This window comes from Cyphomyrmex costatus, unplaced genomic scaffold, assembly GCF_001594065.2.
Source record: "Cyphomyrmex costatus isolate MS0001 unplaced genomic scaffold, Ccosl1.0 scaffold36, whole genome shotgun sequence".
Lineage (NCBI taxonomy): Eukaryota > Metazoa > Arthropoda > Insecta > Hymenoptera > Formicidae > Cyphomyrmex > Cyphomyrmex costatus.
The window spans coordinates 421,629-441,469 of record NW_017277774.1 but is presented as its reverse complement, the minus strand read 5'-3'; the positions used below and the strand labels follow the sequence as shown (position 1 = coordinate 441,469).

Below are 19,841 nucleotides of genomic sequence, written 5' to 3'. Positions count from 1 at the left end.
TGATATAAAATTCATACAAATAAAAAATAAAATATCGTTGAGAAATAATCATATGAAAAATAATCATATGACAATAACTAATATACTTTAATGTTTAAGAATTACAGCCATGGGAACTTAAAGCTAAAGAGAATCGGTCGAATCGTCAAACTGGCAGATGCCGGACGCGTCGCGATGTCTTCCTGGACCGCAGTTCTCAACGCCGTCGCCCAGTAGTTTGAGTTCCTGTTGCTTCTCCTTGGTCAACGGAGACACGTCAGTTTTCTCAGCGTTCGACGAAGATAGTGCGACGTCACCAGGTAGCTGCTTCTTTAACGACATTCCCGGTCTTCCAGGTTCGTCGTCAGAGTTCCAAACCACGTTCCCGACCACGTTCCGAGCCCGGCTACTGCTTCCCGTCTTGGGTCTGGATGTTTTCCTCAAGTTCATGAAGTATCCCGGAACAGTCGGCACCTCGCGGCTCTTCGGAAAGTCGAAATTCTTCACGTTTCTCGCGATCCTGTCAGCTTTTTTGTTTTGCCCGACGCCGACGGATACCGGTTGTTGGTCCAAAATGTTCGACGTTTTCGTATCTCCTTCCGCTTTTCGTACCGAATTTTCTTTATCTAGATGATTCTCATTTAGCTGAATTTCCGCAGAATAGGGCCCCTCTTGGCGAATTGTCTCACTGGATTTGATCGCTCCTTGTCCCTTCGATCGAGCGAGTACCGCCGTTTCGATAGCATGCCATGCCAGCTCGCTTATGTCGTTAGTGCTGGTACTACCGCTACCTGGCAAAACCACAACGAAGAGGAGGTTTTTTAGCGTACCATGTCCGTTGATCTCGCCATCCTGCCGTTGGTCGTATCTAGCCGGAACGGCGCCAACCTTGGCGAACGCGAAAAACGCCGTACCAAGAAAAAGTAACATCTGAACCATCGCCATCCTCTTGGTGTTACACGTCGATCGCACGCGCTACGTTGTGATGCGTGTACGTGAACGAGATAAGAGATGCAACGCAGTTCGACCTCGCAATACAATACTCTTCGGACAACGCGAGCGAAACGAGCGAGGTCCTTTACTCGACTGCGACGACCGCGCGAGTAGCGGGCCCACCGCACTCGGTGAGACCGTTGCACGAACCGGTACACGGAATCTGTATGATGATAGGGGGATCCATCTCGCCACAGGAATACTTATAGGACACATCGCCACGTCGATTGGCGTGGGAACGATACCGATCGCCTGTACACCAACATCGTTATGGATCATCTCGGATTTCAACAACGCAGCTAATTACGAGTTACAAACAAACGATCAGGCAGATACCTAAAGCGTGATAATAAGATGAAGCAAGAGTTAAAAGGAACGGAAGAAAAAATACAAGCTTGCACGAGATAAGCCTTTTTAGCTAAACTTCTTTTCTTTCTACGTTAAAGAAGAAAAAAGAGACGATGAATCATGTAAGAAGTTCAGCTAAAAGAAAATACGTCTAAGAATATGCATGTATGCTTGTGTTTCTTCCTGCGAATTACATACTTTAATTAAGTATTACTTCTTTTAGGGAAGTTTTCTTTTGTTATAATCCGGAACTCTGTGAAATAAAAGGAAGCACGTCAAGTACTCGGAGATAATTATCGCATTACAAAAGTGTAAAACGTGGGATTTGTTTCACTACGTGAAGATCGTGAAGGCAAACATGGTGTAAATTTGATGCATATATATATGGCACACCTTCAAAAGATATTCGTTTCCAAATTTACTCTTCTAGCTTTTGCCGTTTGAATCCGGTCGAAGGAGGACCAATCCAATCAGAGTGGGGCATCCGGTCGTACTCGTACGGTTGTACTCACGGCAACAAGCGACTCAGCCACGGTCGACTTGCTCGTCGACAGCGACCGTCGCCGTTTGGAACGTATCCAGATTTGCAGCGCTTTTGCGACCGCACGGCGTGAGCAGGTTTAACCGTGGTCGAAGGAGTTATTCCAACTCCATCCTCTTCTTCGCCCGGCTGACTCTTATCGTCGTCGTTATCTGTATTCGGCGTTGAACTCGCAGTACCAATCGACGGATCAGTGTTCGGGATCTCTTCGTCTTTGGACAGTGTCTTATTATTGCTCTCGATACCATTCGACAGAGTAACATTCGGGACTCCTTCACCGTTGGATAGCGTTGTATTGCTTGCGATCGCGCTTGTATTATTGGCAGACGCCAAATCGGTTGAATTTTGTGGCAGCAGCGGCTCGGAAACTTGCGTGATATCGTTTTTTTCCGTGGTCCCTGTTGTGGAACTCGTGGTAGGCTTGTTGCTCGGCTTGATCGTAAAGTCGGCGTAATCATACATGTAATCATAATCCTGCGAAGATAACACGATGTCGACGGTGAATATCATCGATGAATTTTTCAGTAGTACTTAAAGCAAATTTATTATTAAACGAAATATGTAATTTGTAAAATGCATTCCAATTAGTATAAAATATCTAAAATGAACTTCATGAATTCCAGGCTGATCGTTTCAATCTCGCATCAAACTTATCGTATATTATATATATATATATATAGAACGAACGCTGCAGTTACAAACTGAAGAAAGATTTCGATTATTCTTTTACAATAGCAAGTTGAAGCACAATAAAATCAAAAAGCATATTATAGTAAAATTCAATTTTTATGCTTTCTCATAATAAAGAAAGAAATGTAAAATAATTTGAGAAAAAGGAAGAAACAATGAAAAAAAAGGGGCGAGAGAGAAAAAGATTAAGAAAGAGAAAAGGATTTACCGTATAATCGTCCAGGAGCTCGGAGTTAACCAGCGCAATCACCTGCAGGTCGTTTAGGTCGATCTGCACATTCACATCGCCGGTCTGTCGCTGATCGTAGACCGCCTTGGCCAGCGCGGGAGGCATCGTCGTGGCGGTGAAGAGACAGGCCGCGATAACGAGGAGGCTGCGTAGGGCGAGCATGATCGTCTGTGATCGATCCTGACGTGAAGAGGACTGAAAAATGGACGGGAGCGAACGCCCTGGGGGCCCCGACCTGATGCGCCTCACCGCCTCCGGCGGGAATCCGCTGACGAGACAGCCGGTTCGCTCCCGGGACACGATTCAGTCCCGCGTTCGCGCGTACATATAAAACCGGTATACACACCGCCCGGTGGACACCTCGTCTCGTATTCCTGCGTCTCTCTGTCACCTCCCGGCGTTCCGCACACAGCGAGTACGATGCCCGGCCATTGCCCTCTCGCCGCTACGCGGTCTACCTTGACAGCCGGCCTTCGGAACGCGTACAACATCGCGTGTCTACATGCAATCGGATCGTCTCACGTATATTTTAGTATACGCTTTCGTACTTCTCGGTCATCAGAAGTGTTTGCACGTGCCCGTAATGATCTCGAGAGAATCCGGACAAGCGGGACGGTATACCGTCCACTTGGCGTCTACTCGAGAGATTCACTCGTTCAAATGCTTCTTAGATATGTATAGAGTAAAGGGGTCTGCAAGAGGGAAAACGAAGCGCTCTTGAAAGAATTGTAACGTATGAAACAATGTATCACTTTGTAATTTGTTACTCTTCTCGAGGAAAGTATTTTTCAAATATTTAAACAAAAGTTATCATGACATCAAAATGATCATGTCAAGACGACTCCAAAATAATTACTAAAAATTACTTTATAATCAATAACTATACCCATTTTAATACCACTTTGATGTTATCGTGACTTGTTCTGCTCGACGAGTATGATCTTATCATGAGATATAGACGATGATTAGGTAAAGGAATATCCGAAGAGTAATACATGAAATCTCTGGCGTTATAATCCATATTTTAATTTTAATTAGATCAGTCTTCTGAATTTATTTAAAATTCTAATGCCCATTTTCACCAATGTTCTAATCTTTAAAACTAGAAGAAAACGAAGGAAAATTGAGGTAAGATTAGAATTAATATATTTATAGAAATATGAGAAATAGACTGTACATAATGGCTGAAACTGAAAATTTAAATTTCGTAAATATATATATGTATAGAGTATATAAATTAATTATTTTTTCAGAAACATTACAAGTGTCACAAATAAAGTTATCAGACGCAAATAGAAATGTATAAATATTCCAAAAAAGAAAATTTTCTCTTTTCACAATCAATCTTATATATTAATTTTAATATACGCGATAAATCTCACAAGAGAAGAAGAAGTGCATCAAATGCATGAAATAAATAAAAAAAATATATGATTTTAACAATAATATAAAATTTCGGCAGCCCGAAGTATTCGAAAAACGCGCGTATTTAAGTGCCAGCGGTTCCGCTCGCGACAAGTGCACTTTCCGCACTTTCCCTTCACCCCTTGCATATATTACATATATATATGACCCCTTGCCTGTATTCGCGCCATTGGAACACGAAGTGCACGTCAAACACATTTGTATAGTTAAATTTTCTACAATGCTCATTCCATCTTTCTCTCCTCTTCCCATTCAATTATTTATCCATTTTTTTCCCAAGTGCAGGAAGTATGACATAGTACGGATACAAAGAACGGGTCTCGCGGGGGTTAATTGAAGACGGAAGTGTAGGCGGCCCGCGGATTCTCGCATTGCTGCACCTGCCTGCACTCTGCGCGAGCGTGTGTCGTAATCGGCGACGATGCAAACAACAATAATCTGTCATTTCGCACGCCCGATAATGACGCCGAGGCGAAATGCCGCGCGTCGCCGCGTGCGCGCCTAGCCTCCTCGGGTGCGGAACGTCGTCGTCGTCGTCGTCAGCGAGACCCGCGCAACGCGGTGGCTCGGGACCGTCGTCGTCGTCGTCCGAATCGCGATCCCGATCGTGCGGCACAGCCTGACACTTTTGGAGCGGCGCCGTTCACGCGCTCCGTGGGATGCGCTTCTGCCGCACTCGTAAAGCATCATCCGTTGTTTACCTTTCGACGACTCTCGCGTCATCGGCGACCTTTATCATGCTACGCGCTGACACGAACGATGCTCCAATTTTTTAAGAAGATTGGTAATTATATTATACGTCGCTTTTCTGTTGCGACGTAAATTACGACGAAGCGCACGAATCATCTTCCTCGTCTAGCATGCACAATCTTTAGTATCCAAGCCTGACCTTCTGACATTTCCAATACGTCTACCTTTTATTTTTTTTTTTTTCTTTCGTTCTTGTTTCCACTGAGATATTTGGAAATTGCGTTTTGCCATTTGAATTGGAACTTTCCTATATATATCATTTACATTCAAAAGTAAATTAGATTATCTGATAATTATTCCTGGAAAATGACAATATAATATATCTTTGTCAATTTGAATGATTGATTTTTAATTGTCATTAGAATGAAATTACATATAATGCTTTTAGGACAAAGGGATAAGTCCGGATTATCAGAAACTTCACCTACAAAATTGACAAACTCCGGAAACTTTCTGGTAGATGTATTCAACGGTGGCACGTCATCTATTCAGACACCCTCGGGTGTATTGTGCAGTCTCGAGGAAGAAGAGGAGGAGGAGATTCTCAATAATGACATTAAAGAAGTATCATGCGCCTTCAGCTCTCGGTTATCTAAAGCTCTGCCGGAAATACTTAAGGACAAAAGTGCCCTTGGTTATTTCATCCAGTTTATGGACACTAGAAAGCATATAGCTCTTATCAAGTTCTGGTTAGAAGTGGAGTGCTTGTGTAGCGCATCTGGAATGCTAGACACACAGAAAGTCAGACAGTCAAATCAAAAGGAGACGCTGAATGTCTTACCTACTTCCTTAGACGATAATGAAAACTTTAGCTGTGACATGCTCGCTAACGATGTAGATACTCAAACGAGCAGTGAAATACCGTTTGATGAGAGAACGGGTGATGTAACATCCAACTATATGCCAAAGACTAGTCAGGCGGTAAGCGACACGCGACAATCAAATCATGATTGTGAAAGCAGGAGACACGACACGACAACGACCAGGCAGGATGCTTTGAGAATTTATAAAAAGTACATTCTCAAAGAAGCTCTTGGTGTAAATCAAATATCTGAGGAACTAAAGCTAGATATGGAGAAGGCTATTGTTGAAGAAAACATTGAGCCTATATTATGGTGCCTATCTGCTGTTCAAAGCATAGTATACAATATATTAGAAAACGAGTGAGTGACATATATTCATTAATATGTGTCGTTCGAATAACTAATTAATGTATTTAAAAAATTGTACCTTTCGCAGGTATATTAATGATTTTTTACGAAGCGAATTTCACTGTAAGCATCAAATTGACGTGCTCACTAGTGGCAATGTACAATTAGCAGATATATTATACAACGAAACAGCATTCTTTTATTTCATGGAGGTTTGCATCGTTACTTTCACGATCGTTACTTTTATAGAAATTTTTGTAAGAGACTCTATTCTTTACATTCTTTACAGTTTATGGAACTCGAAAATAAACGAGAGTTGTTGGACTTTTGGATGTCAGCTATAAGTTACAAGCAGAATCTCTTAGAAAAACAGGGAGCAGCCAATCCCGAAGAAGCGCAATCTGATGCCGTTATTATATATGAGAAGTAATTTCTAAAATATGTATGATTCTATGGAGGAAAGAAGTAAAAATATAGTTTATAATATTATTACCTTTCTTACAGATATTTCAGTTTACAAGCAACCATGCCTCTTGGATTTAGTGATAAGATTCGTTTTCATGTAGAACAGAATATTTGCCGCGAAGATGAGGGCGGTCCACAGCCTGATTGTTTTGATAAACCTAGTAAAATTGTATATAATTTTCTCAACAAGGTACACTCATCTATTACACAAATTTATCTTTAACTCCATACACAATACCACACTCAATAAATAGATTCTTAAACGTTGAAGTTGTATTAAAAGCCAATACTTTCTTCTAGCATTATCTGCCCGTGTTCTTATCGTCGCAGTTGTATTATAAATACTTATCAGAGTTAATCAACACAATTCAGACAAGTCCGTGTTCGAGTTTACATTCTAAGATAAGAAGAACAGGTTAATATCAATTGTTGATTACAATTACGTATTAATATTTTTGAAAAATATTAAAGAATTAGAATATTATATCTTAATGTTTGTGTTTTTTATTTTATATATGTAATTTTTGTAGACAGTGTATTTATATAATATTATAATTAAAAAAAATATTTATTTACAGGTTCAGATTGCAGCAGTGAAGTAAGCTCGGTGTGTACTAGTATGCCAAGTATTTCTCAAATAGGAAATAATGGCAACAAATTACCTGATAATAAGAAAACTATTAATAGTCATCTGAATATTGACACTAGGCAACTTTATGATCCAGATTCCTTGTGGCGACGTAATAAATATAGGTATTTGATAATTTAATACTGTACACACATTTGTACTTATCTGTAAACTACAAATAATTCGATATTTTTTGTAGTTTGAGCATTGGTTACGTTGACAACTTAGGTAGATTTATTACTGAAATAGAACCAGATCCTCATAGAAAATATGGTAAGTCACGTTCAAATTTATAATGAATTTAAAGTGGCATGTATATATATATATATATATAATTATATAAAATAATCGTCAACAAATTTCAGAATCTCGCCTAACTCGTGTTGTAAAACGATTTGTAAATATAGAACAAGATAAGGTAAACATTTTATAATACTGACATTTTCGAATTTAGAACACTAAAATGATTCATTAATAAAAATTATAATGGTAATTTATTTTCATATAATGTGCATTATTTAATTAATGCATTAATTACTATTAACAGGCTAAAGAGGAGTTAGCATGGAGAATCGCCGAGATGATCATTCGTGAAATTACGTCTTTAACGCTTGGAGCTTCAAATCTTCCCTCTTGATGGTGCAAACTTGACGTGATGATTCTGAGGCTTAAGTTTTTTTTAAGTATAAAATATTTTTTTGTGTATTTGTGTAAGTGCTTTGTCTTTTTATTTTAAACATTAGCTGCAGACTTTGCCAAAGTGCCAAACCGATAAATGAAAAATTCTAATTCTTTTATAATACATTTTAAAAGGAAGTACTGTTTGTGGGGAGAAATGTCTTTCGTATGTTCTAGTATTTTTACATTTTGGCGTAACAATGAAATAGAGATTTGAATTTGCTAATAAATGATTTAATCAGAATTTATAATATAAATAATTTCATAAAAATTAACATATATGTATATTCAACTATCTTTACAATTCGTTGCATAGAATAATTTAAAGATCTTATAAGCAGTATCTGTAATATTTTTTGTAACTATTAAAAACTCTTCCTATTCTATTAATTTATTATACAATACTCGATGAACAAAGAACAATAATTTAACGAATGCGCAATTTCTTCATTAGCCATCGTTAATTATAACATCAGAAGCGAGAAATCCAAATTGCTCGCCATCCATTTTATCACTTATATCTGTATTAATAATTAAATTAATATTCATGAAAAAATACTCAGTGATTATGATAAAACAGACTGCTATGTGTCAAAATTTTATATAGTATATTTATCTCATTAGAGTAATTCCATCTACTTTTTTTATTCTATCTTTAATCTTATGTATACAAAACTTATTAATATTATTCGTATTATTTTTCTCGCTTCTGAAAAAGATGACTATGCAGATGTTGATGAATTTTTAAAATATAAAATTTTGTACTTTTTTCATTACTAATATTTATATATATGTATATACATATATAAACATATATACACACACCACACAAACACACACACATATACATACATACATAACAAAGTGTTAAAATAGATAATGAGATATGTACATACAATAATGCATGTGACCGCCGTTAATCGTGATATTATGATATAGAAAGATATATTTTAACAATATTTAGAATGTATAACACGTAATGTTTAAGTACAAAATATTATTAATAACGAAATCCTTATTATACATATATGCTCTACTTCTATTTTATTATATCTTTTTATTTATGAGACCATTATGCAACACATTGTAAAAAAGAATATTTACTATCTTTCAAAAAGGCACTCTATTTTTTAGAAGTAATTAAACAGCCCATTTTGTATTGTATATGCATCTGAGCGCCGCGAATCTTCTATTTAAGAAACTTGCATGCGATCCATTTTTGTGTTATATCTCCTTCATTGATCTATTTCAAAATCTCGATTTTCTGTAGATTATGTCTTAATATTAGTTAAATTATATGCAGTTACTTTGTTTTATATTATATCGCGGATGTATAATGTATAAAAATCTATATTTTAATACGATATTTCTGTGTAATATATTAAAAAATTCTATTTTATACAATATTTCTCTTATCGCATATTTCGAAAAACTTTTTAATAAAATGTTGTTTTATCCATGTCGAGACGTTTTTTGAAAAATCTTATTAAATAACCGCGCTTTGATAAAAAATTTACGAATCTAATTTTATGTATAAAAATTGCATAAAAACTGATTTTACGTTTTAAATCTTATATCTGATATAATATCAGATTACACAGATCAAGATTGAGACTGAATTGGAATCAAAGTTCATTAAACTTATTTATTGGTTTTCTTTTTTTTTTTATTGGTTAAATTCTAGTCCAATCTCAATCTTAATCCGTAATCTGATACGGGCATTACTAAAATTTCTTAAATAGGTTAAATCTCTATGATATAGCTGTTATTTATACTTTTGATAAACTGGCAGTAAAATAGATTCTCACAGAGATGAAGATCCGTGATTTATACTGATATGCGGTATTTTCTGTTCGTATCCCATTCGTGGATTTAGTAATGGAGATGATTCAGAAACATACATGTCGCTGTCTATTTTTGGGATCGCATTTAAATTTATATTAGTGCTCGATTTAAAATTTTGGCAACATTCAAAACGTAATTTCTCCCTTCTAGTCCATGATTGATAAACGATCGCGTTAAAAAATGCTTGAAGAGGATTTGTCACAGCCTGTCGATAAGAAATTGACTCGATCATTTTCTTATATTTATCCATACGCTTAAAATAATATTTACACGAACATACCATTATGTACCATAAAGTGATGATCACCTTGTTCGGCAACTGAAACCATAAGATCCACAATAATAATCCATTGATTAAATTGGGCGTCCAGCACACGTAGTAGACCACATTTATGAGAGCGAATTTTAGTTTAATCGTTTGTATCAATTTTCGTTCTCTGCCAGTCACTTGAGCCATACTGTGCAGAACCACCGTTTCAAGATCGCGAGTTGATGCGATATACAGAATAGGATTCACGATCATGACCACTGCCAGTAGCACATACGTGGCGAAGTAGTTCGGAAGGATACGCAATATCACATTGAATAACGACGTCAAGTTGTGGCAGCTGCAAGACAATTTCGCATTTGTTACAATTGCTCTAGGGTTGCACGTAGAAATAATTTGTGATACTTCTAAATCTGACTTTGCATCGGGAATGTATAGAATGATCAGTCCGAACGAGGTGAGAATGGCAGGAAGCACCCAAGCCAAAGTATGATAGCACACAGGACGTCCGTTTTTATCTCCCAGCAGTAACTTCATGTCCACTGCGTAACACAACGTCCATATCCACGTGGCCATGTAGAAGTATTGAATCCATGCCTACGAGCAACAATCTATTATGGTAAATTCAGTCACTCACGTTCCACTGGATTAATGCGCACATTAAATATTACTTTATATAAAATATGCAATGACGTATAATTAATTTTGTGTGTGATAATGAAATAATGTATATTTTGAAATAAAATGAAATAAGATATATTAAATAAACGTGACAATATAATTGGGTATTTAATCATTAAAAATACTTATCTATTTTATGTTTAACTTTGCCAAATTTTATATATAGTAACTTTTAGTATAAATTAATTTTTAGTGTAATATAAATTCTGAATTCGCTATCAATATTCCAGTAAATTTTCAAGTATCTGTATCAAACATATGAACATTACCGACAATACAGTGCAAAACACCACGTTCGACTTATCTCCTTCCATTGGTATAATGAATTTGAAATTTCTCCATAGCACTGATCTCACAAACACACCTGATTGAGTACAAAATAATCAGATAAGACACCTATTTTATTTATCTATTTATCACATAATCGTATTCATTCACCAAAAGATAAACTTATAACTGTAATTAATTTATGAATGATTATGTACTACTACTAACAGCTATTCACATAATCAAATTGCGATAACAAACTAGACCTAAGGACGCTAAGAGATCGGCCACTGCAAGCCATACGATAATATCTCGTCCTCTGAAGAAGCTCCTCAAACGATAAGAACTATTTGAATCCGCTCGGGGTAGTATCTGAAAAAATATATATTCTTTTATTGTTTAACAATGCCAATTTGCTTTGATACCTTCAAATATTTCTCATCATTTACATTAATCTGTAACATTGTGCATGATGTGTGCAAATATATTTTTTCATAAAAATATAATAATATATACATACATGTATATATATATATATATATATATATTATAATAAAGTATATATATGTTTTTTCAAAATCTGTATAATTGTTTCATGTTTTATTCAGATAATATTTACATCATATTTTATTTTTATATTATAATTATTCAATATAAATACTTCAAAATAAATACCGGTTTCTTTTAGCTGCACTTTTCTATACACTTGTCGCACGTGAAACAGGATAAATTATATGCATTAGAGGAAGAGACAAAGTGTAAAAGGTGCAACCTAAACAATCGCATCATGACAGAAAAGTTTCAATTTCAAAATGATATTTTCTAGCAATCAAATTTAGTCGTAATAAAGAACTATATATTTTACATGAATTCCTGTTTTGTATGTTAGTTATTGCAAATTAATAAAAAGAAACGAACCAATGGAGGGGGAATGTTCGAAGATAACATTTAGTGTGAATTTACCTGATAAATCGCGCCTATCATACCCATCGTCGATGAGAACATGCATACTGTATTATACGCGTCTGTATTGAATTCCTGCATTAGCACTATCGTTCTATCTGTTCGGTTTGTGTGATAACAGCAGAATGTTTGTAGGGTCGGGTCGGCCATTATTACAGAATATGTTATCACTGTCGAATCCAGCGAGCCTCTGCCTGCCTGACTATCCTACTTGATCTAGTAACTCTCCGATAGAAGGGAACCGCAGACCGCAGTTCCCCACTCGGGCATCTGGTAACCAATCGATACGTTCGAGATATGAACTTTTCTTATGATATACGAAATACGTATTGGTATTTTTAAAACAAAAATCTTTGTAGAAATCTTTTCTTTTTATTGCAGCTTGAATAGCTTTACAATCTGGAAATCAAAGTAATCCTATATAAAAAATAATTTTTGAACGTGTTCAGGCTGGCTTGTTCCACCTTTCAAAATAAATCTCAATTTATTCTATTTAAAAAAGTATATCAACTTATTCTCGTACTTCTTATGTCCATTTCTATCTATGTAGATTAGTTTTTATTTCTGCTTAATTTATTCTTTTTTTTTCCAAATTTTTAGGATTTTTAATCTTGATTTAATATACTTATCTTTTTTTCTGATTCTTAGATTTAGTAAGATAAAATGTACGTTAATTCAAGATTAAAAATCTACATCAGCAGAAACAGACATTCTCTTGTTCTCTTATTCTTTTACCCTCTCGTTTATATATTCATTAGATAAATTATCACATAGTTATTATATCCGAAGATGGAACAAGCAACCCTTCAGTCACATTAAGTTAATTACATTAGTATATATACAGTTAAATAAGTTAGAGTTCAGTATTTTCTTCGCTTTATTATGTCTGGTCGCCAGTCGACAGGATGCGTTTCTTCAGTCTGAAAACAGATAAAGAATAATTGATGTAAAGTTCAAACAACGAACTAATTGAATATTATCAGTGTGCGACTGATGATAAATCAGTAAGCATTATAAAAAATCAACTTACAGCAGTATCATCTTCTTTGTATACTTTAATAGTCTTATCAGCCTCTGTCGTAATCATACGAGTGCCTGACATGTCGAACGTAATGCTGAATACTCCGGCCTCGCTATCCATCGAACCTGGCTGGACTGGCGCTTGGAGCCGTTGGAAATTGTATCCAGTTCGCCAGTCCCAGAGATGCATGGTACCATTGTCAGCACCGGAAACTAAAACTCCATCGGCATTCACGGCCAAGCAATTAACTATGGCGTTATGGCCCGATAGATTTTGAATAAATTTTCCTTCCGGACATTTCCATTGTTTGATATTATCCGGCGAGGCTGAGGCAAACATGTATAGAGAAGGATGGAACGTCAGAGCGCGCACGCTCTTCTTGTGATTCGTGAGAGTGGCTCTGGACTTTCCGGCAGCCAAGTCCCACAAGCGAATTGTGCAATCGTGGCTGCCACTGATGATCTGTGGCTCGACGGACTGACAAATTACGCTAGCCACTGTATTAGTGTGTCCAACGAGTGTATGGACATTTGCCTTGGTACGCATATCCCACACTCTTCCAGTCGAATCTCGTCCTGCTGTTACTAGAACATCTATAGTGGGGTGCAACGCCATGGAATATACTGCCGATAAGTGGCCGTGATAGTGTCTGATTACTTTGTTATATTCCAGATCCCAGCATTTGACTTGTCGATCTTCTCCACATGAAAATAGATAGGGATGTCTTTGCGAAAATGCTAGACCACGAACGCTACTTATGTGACCTGTTAATGAAACCTTCAACTTGCCACTTGCTAGATCCCATATCTGTAATTTTAAAAATATTAAATTATTGTATTATGTTTTTATTATATTATAATTATTATTATGTAATTTCAAAAATATCAAATTATTGTATTATGAAAGCCATTTTTTGTTGATCTTATGTTCTGAGATATTATTAAATAAGTTGAAACCACATTGTGGAAATTGAACACTCACTTTGATTACTCTGTCGGCTGAGCCTGTAGCAAACCACTCATTTCCAGGTTCCACTGCACAACATCTCACCCAACCTAAGTGACCACTGATGACTCTGTACAATTTCCATGGGGCATGCCATTTAGGTTTCGCCATTGATGGTGTTTTCTTTGGTGGTATTGTGAGTGCACCACTGCTTATATTGCTTCCTGTACCTATTGGCACTATATTTGTGCTACTTTTTGTTATATTATAAGGAACAACTGCCAAGGTAGTATTAATTCCAAAAGTTTCATCTAAAACAGGTTAAAATTGGTACAATAAAATATATATAAGAGTAATAATTCTTACTTTCATCTTGGTCATGTGTATGCACAATATTACCTCCTGGCGGTGGAGGATCCGCAATATCATTATCTTGTTGTACTTTAGCTATATTATTTTGCTTGACGCGTTCTAATACTGGGCCATAACAGTCTTTTGCTTTTATCACCTTCTTCATTTGTTGTCTAAAAATAAATATAAGCAAATAAATAAATGTTCTCTTAGAAGATTAAAGCAGGAAGTTTGATTGATAAGTAATTCTCTCTAAACACAACTATTTATAGAAATCTATGGCTGTAACAAGGCTTTTCCTTTTAAGAAACAACAGAGTCTCTTTTCTGTAGGTAAAATTATACACACTTGTAGAACTTAAAGTAAAACAGATATGTTTTGTAGTACAGAAATACAACGTAGTACAGGAATAAAAAAAACATACCTATAATTAACATAAGTTGTTCTATCTTTGTTATTCATTAAATGTCAAGAAATATAGAATGACATTCGTGTCAATTGTATTCTAAAAGGAAAGCAGCTAAAGTGATTGTGATGGAAAGATACTTACAAAATAGGATCCTCCGGCGGTAAGGATCCTTGATTTAACAAAAACATATCATGAGTCCTCTTTAGAGACCGAAATACTAACGTGTGTACAGAATGCCGTTGGACATCCTAGAATAGAATAAATTACGAAATTTGTAAAAACATTATAATTACATAAAAAAATATATTTTTAACTACAGAGATTATATCAAATATAATTAATTAAAATGTTCTTACCATGCTTCTTAATATTAGATCTGTTTTCTGTGACTGAACTAGTGTACACTTTTAGAACTTAAAGTGAGATATGTTTGATATTTCTCGATAGCGAGAAAGAGTTCTAGTTCAGTTTAGTGCAGGAACAGAAAAAACAGACCAATTATAAGATAGATATATTCACGATTTTACTCTTTTGAAGTTGTAAACTACTTATTTCGAATCTGTATTTCTGAGGTTATGAGCAGTGATGCCATATTCTAATTCGATGCATCGAGAATCGATTCTTTTCAAAACTCAAGAATCGAATCGTCAACCGATTCGATCGTCAGCCACTTCGACCAACTTCGATTATGCTTCGAAACTTTCAATTGCCCAATTAGAAGAAAGAATTTTACTAACTAACCAATCAAAAAACGCTTCGAGGCGTTCGTAAGCATTTGTAGCGTCGCGTTGATCATACATACATATACACCCCCTATTATTATATCTTAAGTTAAATCATAAATTATAATATGATGACAAATATTAATTTGATTCTTCAGATTTAAGTCGTCACAAAGATTGTCTCTGATAATCTCTCCTCTCATCTGAAAGTATAGTTTAAATCGAAAAAGATTATACATATATGTTTATACGCTGATGATAATCGGCGTACATAATAATGCTATTAATACTTATTATGTAAATAGAATAAGATGACATTTGACCTGATGCTGTTCCCCTGCTGTTGTTGGAAACATTGTGACATGTTTTTCTGCGTCACACGCGTATTATCGCATTTACACTATTTATCGCCTGCTGGGGAGATGAATATATGTATATTATATCATCCAATATAATAGATGCTCTTTGGTTGGCACAGCCTCTTTGCCACGCATTACCACTAATTGAGTGTGAGAGAAGCTGTTGGTGAGATACTTGCAGACCGGCTTCTTTTAGAAAAACAAACACCTGTTTGCAGTTTTACTAGTCTTGTCTAGATCTAACATATAAAAATGCCGACAAACAAATTAGGTGAGTTATTTTAAAGAGTTAAGAAGAAACTTAAGAGAAATAAAAGAATGATCTGATTAATCTTTAATTGATAGTATGCTATCTGGATCATATATATTCCAGATTTCTGTTGTACTGCTTTTTAATGAAATATTAGTGATTAATTTTTGCTAACTACATAATTAATGTAAAATTAAAATTTATATTATACTATTTTGTGCTGGTATGAAATATTAGTGATTAATTTTTGCTAACTACATAATTAATGTAAAATTAAAATTTATATTATACTATTTTGTGCTGGTATTTGTGATATTTAAACTTTAATTAATGTAAAATTATATGTCTAGTTATATATTTCCTATATATTGAACAAATATAAATATGTTATTTTATTTTAGAGATTAAAATAAAGAAATCTAAACTAAATTACAGTGGCGATAATAAATTGATATAACAAAAAAAACATATAATGAAAAAAATCAAAAGAAACATAAATTTTTAGATACTGATTACATGTTTATACATTTGTTGCAATTATTATTTTTTCAATTAATTATATTTAAAATATTTTTTCTAATCTTTCATATTTCAATTTATATCTTTATCATATTGTAATTTTTAAATACAATTATGACAGAAGTGCTAATCAATTTTATGAAATTTTTAGCTCTTTTAAGTGTGTCTGACAAAACCAATCTATTACCTTTGGCAAAAAAATTACATGAATTTGGATTAACTCTAATTGCTTCCGGTGGTACTGCACAGGCTTTGAGAGATGCTAAGTTACCAGTGCAAGATGTTTCAGAAGTTACAGGAGCACCTGAGATGCTTGGTGGACGTGTAAAAACACTTCATCCTGCTGTTCATGCTGGTAAATTTATTATAATTAAGTATAATTTATCCATAGAGATGTTTTTTTTTAATAATTTTACCAGATTGTACTATAATTTTCTTTCTTGCTTTTATTAAATAATTACAAACATACCTAGATTTCATTTTAAATACAAAAAGTGTATACTAGTTCAAATATAACAAAACAGATCTTATATTTATTAAAATATTATTTAATTAAATAGAATAATTATTATATAACACATGTATAATTAAATTATAATATATATATACCTTTATAATACCTATTTACATTCTTATTTTTATTATGACAGGCATTCTTGCTAGATTGACAGATTCTGATGCTCAAGATCTTCAGAAGCAGAATTATGATCTTATCCAAGTGGTTGTTTGCAATCTATATCCTTTTGTAAATACCATTTCAAAACCAAACGTGACAGTCGAGGATGCGATAGAGAATATCGATATTGGTGGTGTGACTTTGTTACGTGCTGCTGCGAAGAATCACACTAGAGTTACAGTTATCTGTGACCCCAGTGATTATGAAAAGGTCATCAAAGAGATGGATACTGCTGTTGACAATAATACCTCTTTGCAGACTAGGTAAATTTACGTGATATAATCATACAAATTTACATTAAATGATGCAATCATTCAAAATCGCCTTTTTAATGATACTGCATATATATATATAATATGTATATAATGTATTTCAGGCAAACTTTAGCTCTAAAAGCATTTACTCACACCGCTGAATATGACAATTCTATCTCGGATTACTTCCGCAAGCAATACAGTGCCAATGTCTCTCAACTCACTCTTCGTTATGGTATGAATCCGCATCAGAAACCCGCGCAAATATTCACTATCCTTGAGAAATTACCGTTAACTGTTCTGAATGGATCACCTGGTTTCATAAATCTTTGTGACGCTTTGAACGGTTATCAATTGGTGAAGGAATTAAAGTCCGCTCTGAATGTACCAGCGGCGACTTCCTTCAAGCATGTAAGCCCAGCTGGGGCCGCGATTGGCGTTCCCTTAGACAATATACAAGCGAAGCTATGCCAAGTAGATGATCTTCTTGGTCAACTATCGCCTTTGGCGGCTGCTTATGCTCGTGCGCGAGGTGCCGATCGAATGTCCAGTTTTGGTGATTTTATAGCATTATCTGAGCCATGTGATGCTATAACGGCAAAGATTATATCAAGGTACATGGTGTTAATGATTATAATAACAATATTGACATCTTTTACAAATATGATAATATACAACATAATATGTAATACTTATAAATATGATTGATGACGATAATCTTTATATTGATTTTCTATGATTGTTTAGAGAAGTCTCAGACGGAATTATCGCACCTGGTTACTTGGAAGAGGCTCTTCAAATTCTAAAGAAGAAGAAGGGTGGCGCATATTGCGTGCTTCAAATCGATCCTTCTTATGTACCATCTCCGATGGAACGTAAAACTTTATATGGCTTAGTTCTGGAGCAGAAACGTAATGATGCGATGATCGACAAATCGGTGTTCAACAATGTTGTGACAACGAAATCGAAGACTCTATCGGAAAACGCTATTCGCGATCTGATCGTAGCCACTATCACTGTAAAATACACGCAGAGTAATTCAGTTTGTTATGTTAAAGACGGTCAAGTGATAGGCACTGGTGCTGGACAACAATCTAGAATTCATTGCACCAGACTTGCTGGAGACAAGGCCGATAATTGGTTCGTTATCTTTTTATTACATATATAAAAATGGATTAAAAATAATTTATAAAAAAATAGAAATAATTATATATTAAATTTATCTTGTATTTTATGAAATTTATCTTGTATTTTATAATTATATATATTATTTCGTATTATAGGTGGCTTCGTCAACACCCAAAGGTAACAGGAATGAAGTTTAGAAAGGGAGTGAAAAGAGCGGAAATTTCTAATGCCATTGATAATTACGTCAATGGATCTATTGGAAAAGATATGGACGAAGCTGTTTGGGCCGCTATGTACGAAGTGATTCCTGAAAAATTATCGGAGAGCGATAAAATCGAGTGGCTCAAGAAGTTGGACAATGTTGCTTTGAGCAGTGATGCTTTCTTCCCATTTAGAGACAATGTTGACAGGGCTAGACTTGTATGTACAATTATTATTATATGTTATCTTTATTTTATATAAATAGTCATCTAAATTAATAAAAATAAATGCTACTCAATCGACTTGTCTTTTTCTTCTAAACAATAAATTTATTAATATAGCGTTTAATATTTTTAGTGATTCCTTTTCTTTTATTACAGAGTGGTGTCAAGTTTATCGCAAGTCCTGCTGGTTCCACAAACGATGCAGCAGTTATAGAAGCTTGCAACGAACATGGAATTGTGTTGGCTCACACTGGTTTCCGATTGTTCCATCATTAAATTTGAAATAGAATTTTATACGTATTGTTATTACATACCATTACATAATATGTACTATTTTTATACGATATTTTCAGTCAAAAAATTTCTTCTACTTATATTTAATGTTACAACGTTTTAATATAAGAAGAATGACAATATAAAAAATATTTTTGTACCTCTTTTTACTTCTAATGTCTATTAAGCTTTATGTGCACAATTATACAAAATATAAAATATTAGACAGTGTAGTAAAAAAATTACATTATGTCCCCTATCATACTCTGTTTATGTTGTTGAATTGGTACGCACGTGTTTCAGTTCTAATCTAATCTAATTGCAAGATATCACTATATGAGGACGTTAGAAAGAGTTTCTTCCGTCAGGCTGTGTGGCTCCTTGGTTAAACGGTATGTAATACACGCGCATAAACATGCGTCGTTGGCTATGCAGCCTAGTACCAAAACCGGTTGAGCGCCTGACTTTTTTTTTTTATCTAACTCTAACATAATGATCTCTTGCATTTCCTAAGTAGAAATTAGGTATTCTTTTTGTCAAAATACTATTTACTCTGATATATATTTTAAGTTATATATATTTTTAGTCGTTATACGTATTTTCATTGC

At 34.8% G+C, this 19,841-nt stretch overlaps 6 protein-coding genes across 6 annotated transcripts; 2 read left to right on the top strand and 4 right to left on the bottom strand.

Annotated features, from left to right (window-relative positions):
• Window positions 1-112: 112 nt before the first annotated feature.
• On the bottom strand, window positions 113-1,337 carry LOC108776460 (uncharacterized). Its single transcript, XM_018543075.1, has one exon. The coding sequence runs from the start codon at window positions 922-924 to the stop codon at window positions 124-126; it is 801 nt and encodes a 266-aa protein (XP_018398577.1). The 5' UTR covers window positions 925-1,337; the 3' UTR covers window positions 113-123.
• Window positions 1,338-1,644: 307 nt separating this feature from the next.
• LOC108776474 (uncharacterized) lies at window positions 1,645-3,132 on the bottom strand. The gene is made up of 2 exons (XM_018543092.1): window positions 2,760-3,132; window positions 1,645-2,335 (listed from the first exon to the last, which is right to left on the bottom strand). Exons 1-2 carry the CDS (start codon window positions 2,940-2,942, stop codon window positions 1,829-1,831), a joined length of 690 nt encoding a protein of 229 aa, XP_018398594.1. The 5' UTR covers window positions 2,943-3,132; the 3' UTR covers window positions 1,645-1,828.
• A 1,700-nt stretch (window positions 3,133-4,832) lies between these two features.
• On the top strand, window positions 4,833-8,024 carry pkaap (A-kinase anchoring protein pkaap). The gene is made up of 10 exons (XM_018543059.1): window positions 4,833-4,989; window positions 5,344-6,118; window positions 6,195-6,318; window positions 6,396-6,532; window positions 6,611-6,761; window positions 6,872-6,986; window positions 7,150-7,324; window positions 7,399-7,472; window positions 7,565-7,617; window positions 7,747-8,024. The coding sequence occupies exons 1-10, from the start codon at window positions 4,965-4,967 to the stop codon at window positions 7,834-7,836; spliced, it is 1,719 nt and encodes a 572-aa protein (XP_018398561.1). The 5' UTR covers window positions 4,833-4,964; the 3' UTR covers window positions 7,837-8,024.
• Window positions 8,025-9,598: 1,574 nt separating this feature from the next.
• On the bottom strand, window positions 9,599-12,096 carry LOC108776450 (G-protein coupled receptor 143). The gene is made up of 6 exons (XM_018543063.1): window positions 11,902-12,096; window positions 11,205-11,310; window positions 10,941-11,035; window positions 10,409-10,587; window positions 10,003-10,330; window positions 9,599-9,927 (listed from the first exon to the last, which is right to left on the bottom strand). The coding sequence occupies exons 1-6, from the start codon at window positions 12,049-12,051 to the stop codon at window positions 9,682-9,684; spliced, it is 1,104 nt and encodes a 367-aa protein (XP_018398565.1). The 5' UTR covers window positions 12,052-12,096; the 3' UTR covers window positions 9,599-9,681.
• Window positions 12,097-12,526: 430 nt separating this feature from the next.
• Tango4 (transport and golgi organization 4) lies at window positions 12,527-15,061 on the bottom strand. Its single transcript, XM_018543010.1, has 6 exons — window positions 14,984-15,061; window positions 14,769-14,875; window positions 14,267-14,391; window positions 13,904-14,178; window positions 12,932-13,729; window positions 12,527-12,821 (listed from the first exon to the last, which is right to left on the bottom strand). Exons 1-6 carry the CDS (start codon window positions 14,984-14,986, stop codon window positions 12,762-12,764), a joined length of 1,368 nt encoding a protein of 455 aa, XP_018398512.1. The 5' UTR covers window positions 14,987-15,061; the 3' UTR covers window positions 12,527-12,761.
• A 684-nt stretch (window positions 15,062-15,745) lies between these two features.
• LOC108776406 (bifunctional purine biosynthesis protein PURH) lies at window positions 15,746-19,268 on the top strand. Its single transcript, XM_018543009.1, has 7 exons — window positions 15,746-15,979; window positions 16,629-16,832; window positions 17,128-17,416; window positions 17,530-18,021; window positions 18,155-18,547; window positions 18,691-18,955; window positions 19,117-19,268. Exons 1-7 carry the CDS (start codon window positions 15,961-15,963, stop codon window positions 19,234-19,236), a joined length of 1,782 nt encoding a protein of 593 aa, XP_018398511.1. The 5' UTR covers window positions 15,746-15,960; the 3' UTR covers window positions 19,237-19,268.
• Window positions 19,269-19,841: the final 573 nt, after the last annotated feature.

Coding starts and splice junctions, on each gene's coding strand:
- LOC108776406 (XM_018543009.1), top strand. Junction 16,833..17,127: donor TCATCCTGCTGTTCATGCTG/GTAAATTTATTA, acceptor TTATTATGACAG/GCATTCTTGCTAGATTGACA. Junction 17,417..17,529: donor AATACCTCTTTGCAGACTAG/GTAAATTTACGT, acceptor AATGTATTTCAG/GCAAACTTTAGCTCTAAAAG.
- LOC108776460 (XM_018543075.1), bottom strand. CDS start 924: ATGGCGATGGTTCAGATGTTACTTTTTCTTGGTACGGCGTTTTTCGCG.
- LOC108776450 (XM_018543063.1), bottom strand. CDS start 12,051: ATGGCCGACCCGACCCTACAAACATTCTGCTGTTATCACACAAACCGA. Junction 11,311..11,901: donor TGATAGGCGCGATTTATCAG/GTAAATTCACAC, acceptor ATATTTTTTCAG/ATACTACCCCGAGCGGATTC. Junction 9,928..10,002: donor TCACTTTATGGTACATAATG/GTATGTTCGTGT, acceptor TCTTATCGACAG/GCTGTGACAAATCCTCTTCA.
- pkaap (XM_018543059.1), top strand. CDS start 4,965: ATGCTCCAATTTTTTAAGAAGATTG. Junction 6,987..7,149: donor TTCTAAGATAAGAAGAACAG/GTTAATATCAAT, acceptor ATTTATTTACAG/GTTCAGATTGCAGCAGTGAA. Junction 7,618..7,746: donor TAAATATAGAACAAGATAAG/GTAAACATTTTA, acceptor TACTATTAACAG/GCTAAAGAGGAGTTAGCATG.
- LOC108776474 (XM_018543092.1), bottom strand. CDS start 2,942: ATGCTCGCCCTACGCAGCCTCCTCGTTATCGCGGCCTGTCTCTTCACC. Junction 2,336..2,759: donor AGCTCCTGGACGATTATACG/GTAAATCCTTTT, acceptor TTATCTTCGCAG/GATTATGATTACATGTATGA.
- Tango4 (XM_018543010.1), bottom strand. Junction 14,392..14,768: donor CCGCCGGAGGATCCTATTTT/GTAAGTATCTTT, acceptor ATTTATTTTTAG/ACAACAAATGAAGAAGGTGA. Junction 13,730..13,903: donor CAGCCGACAGAGTAATCAAA/GTGAGTGTTCAA, acceptor TTAAAATTACAG/ATATGGGATCTAGCAAGTGG.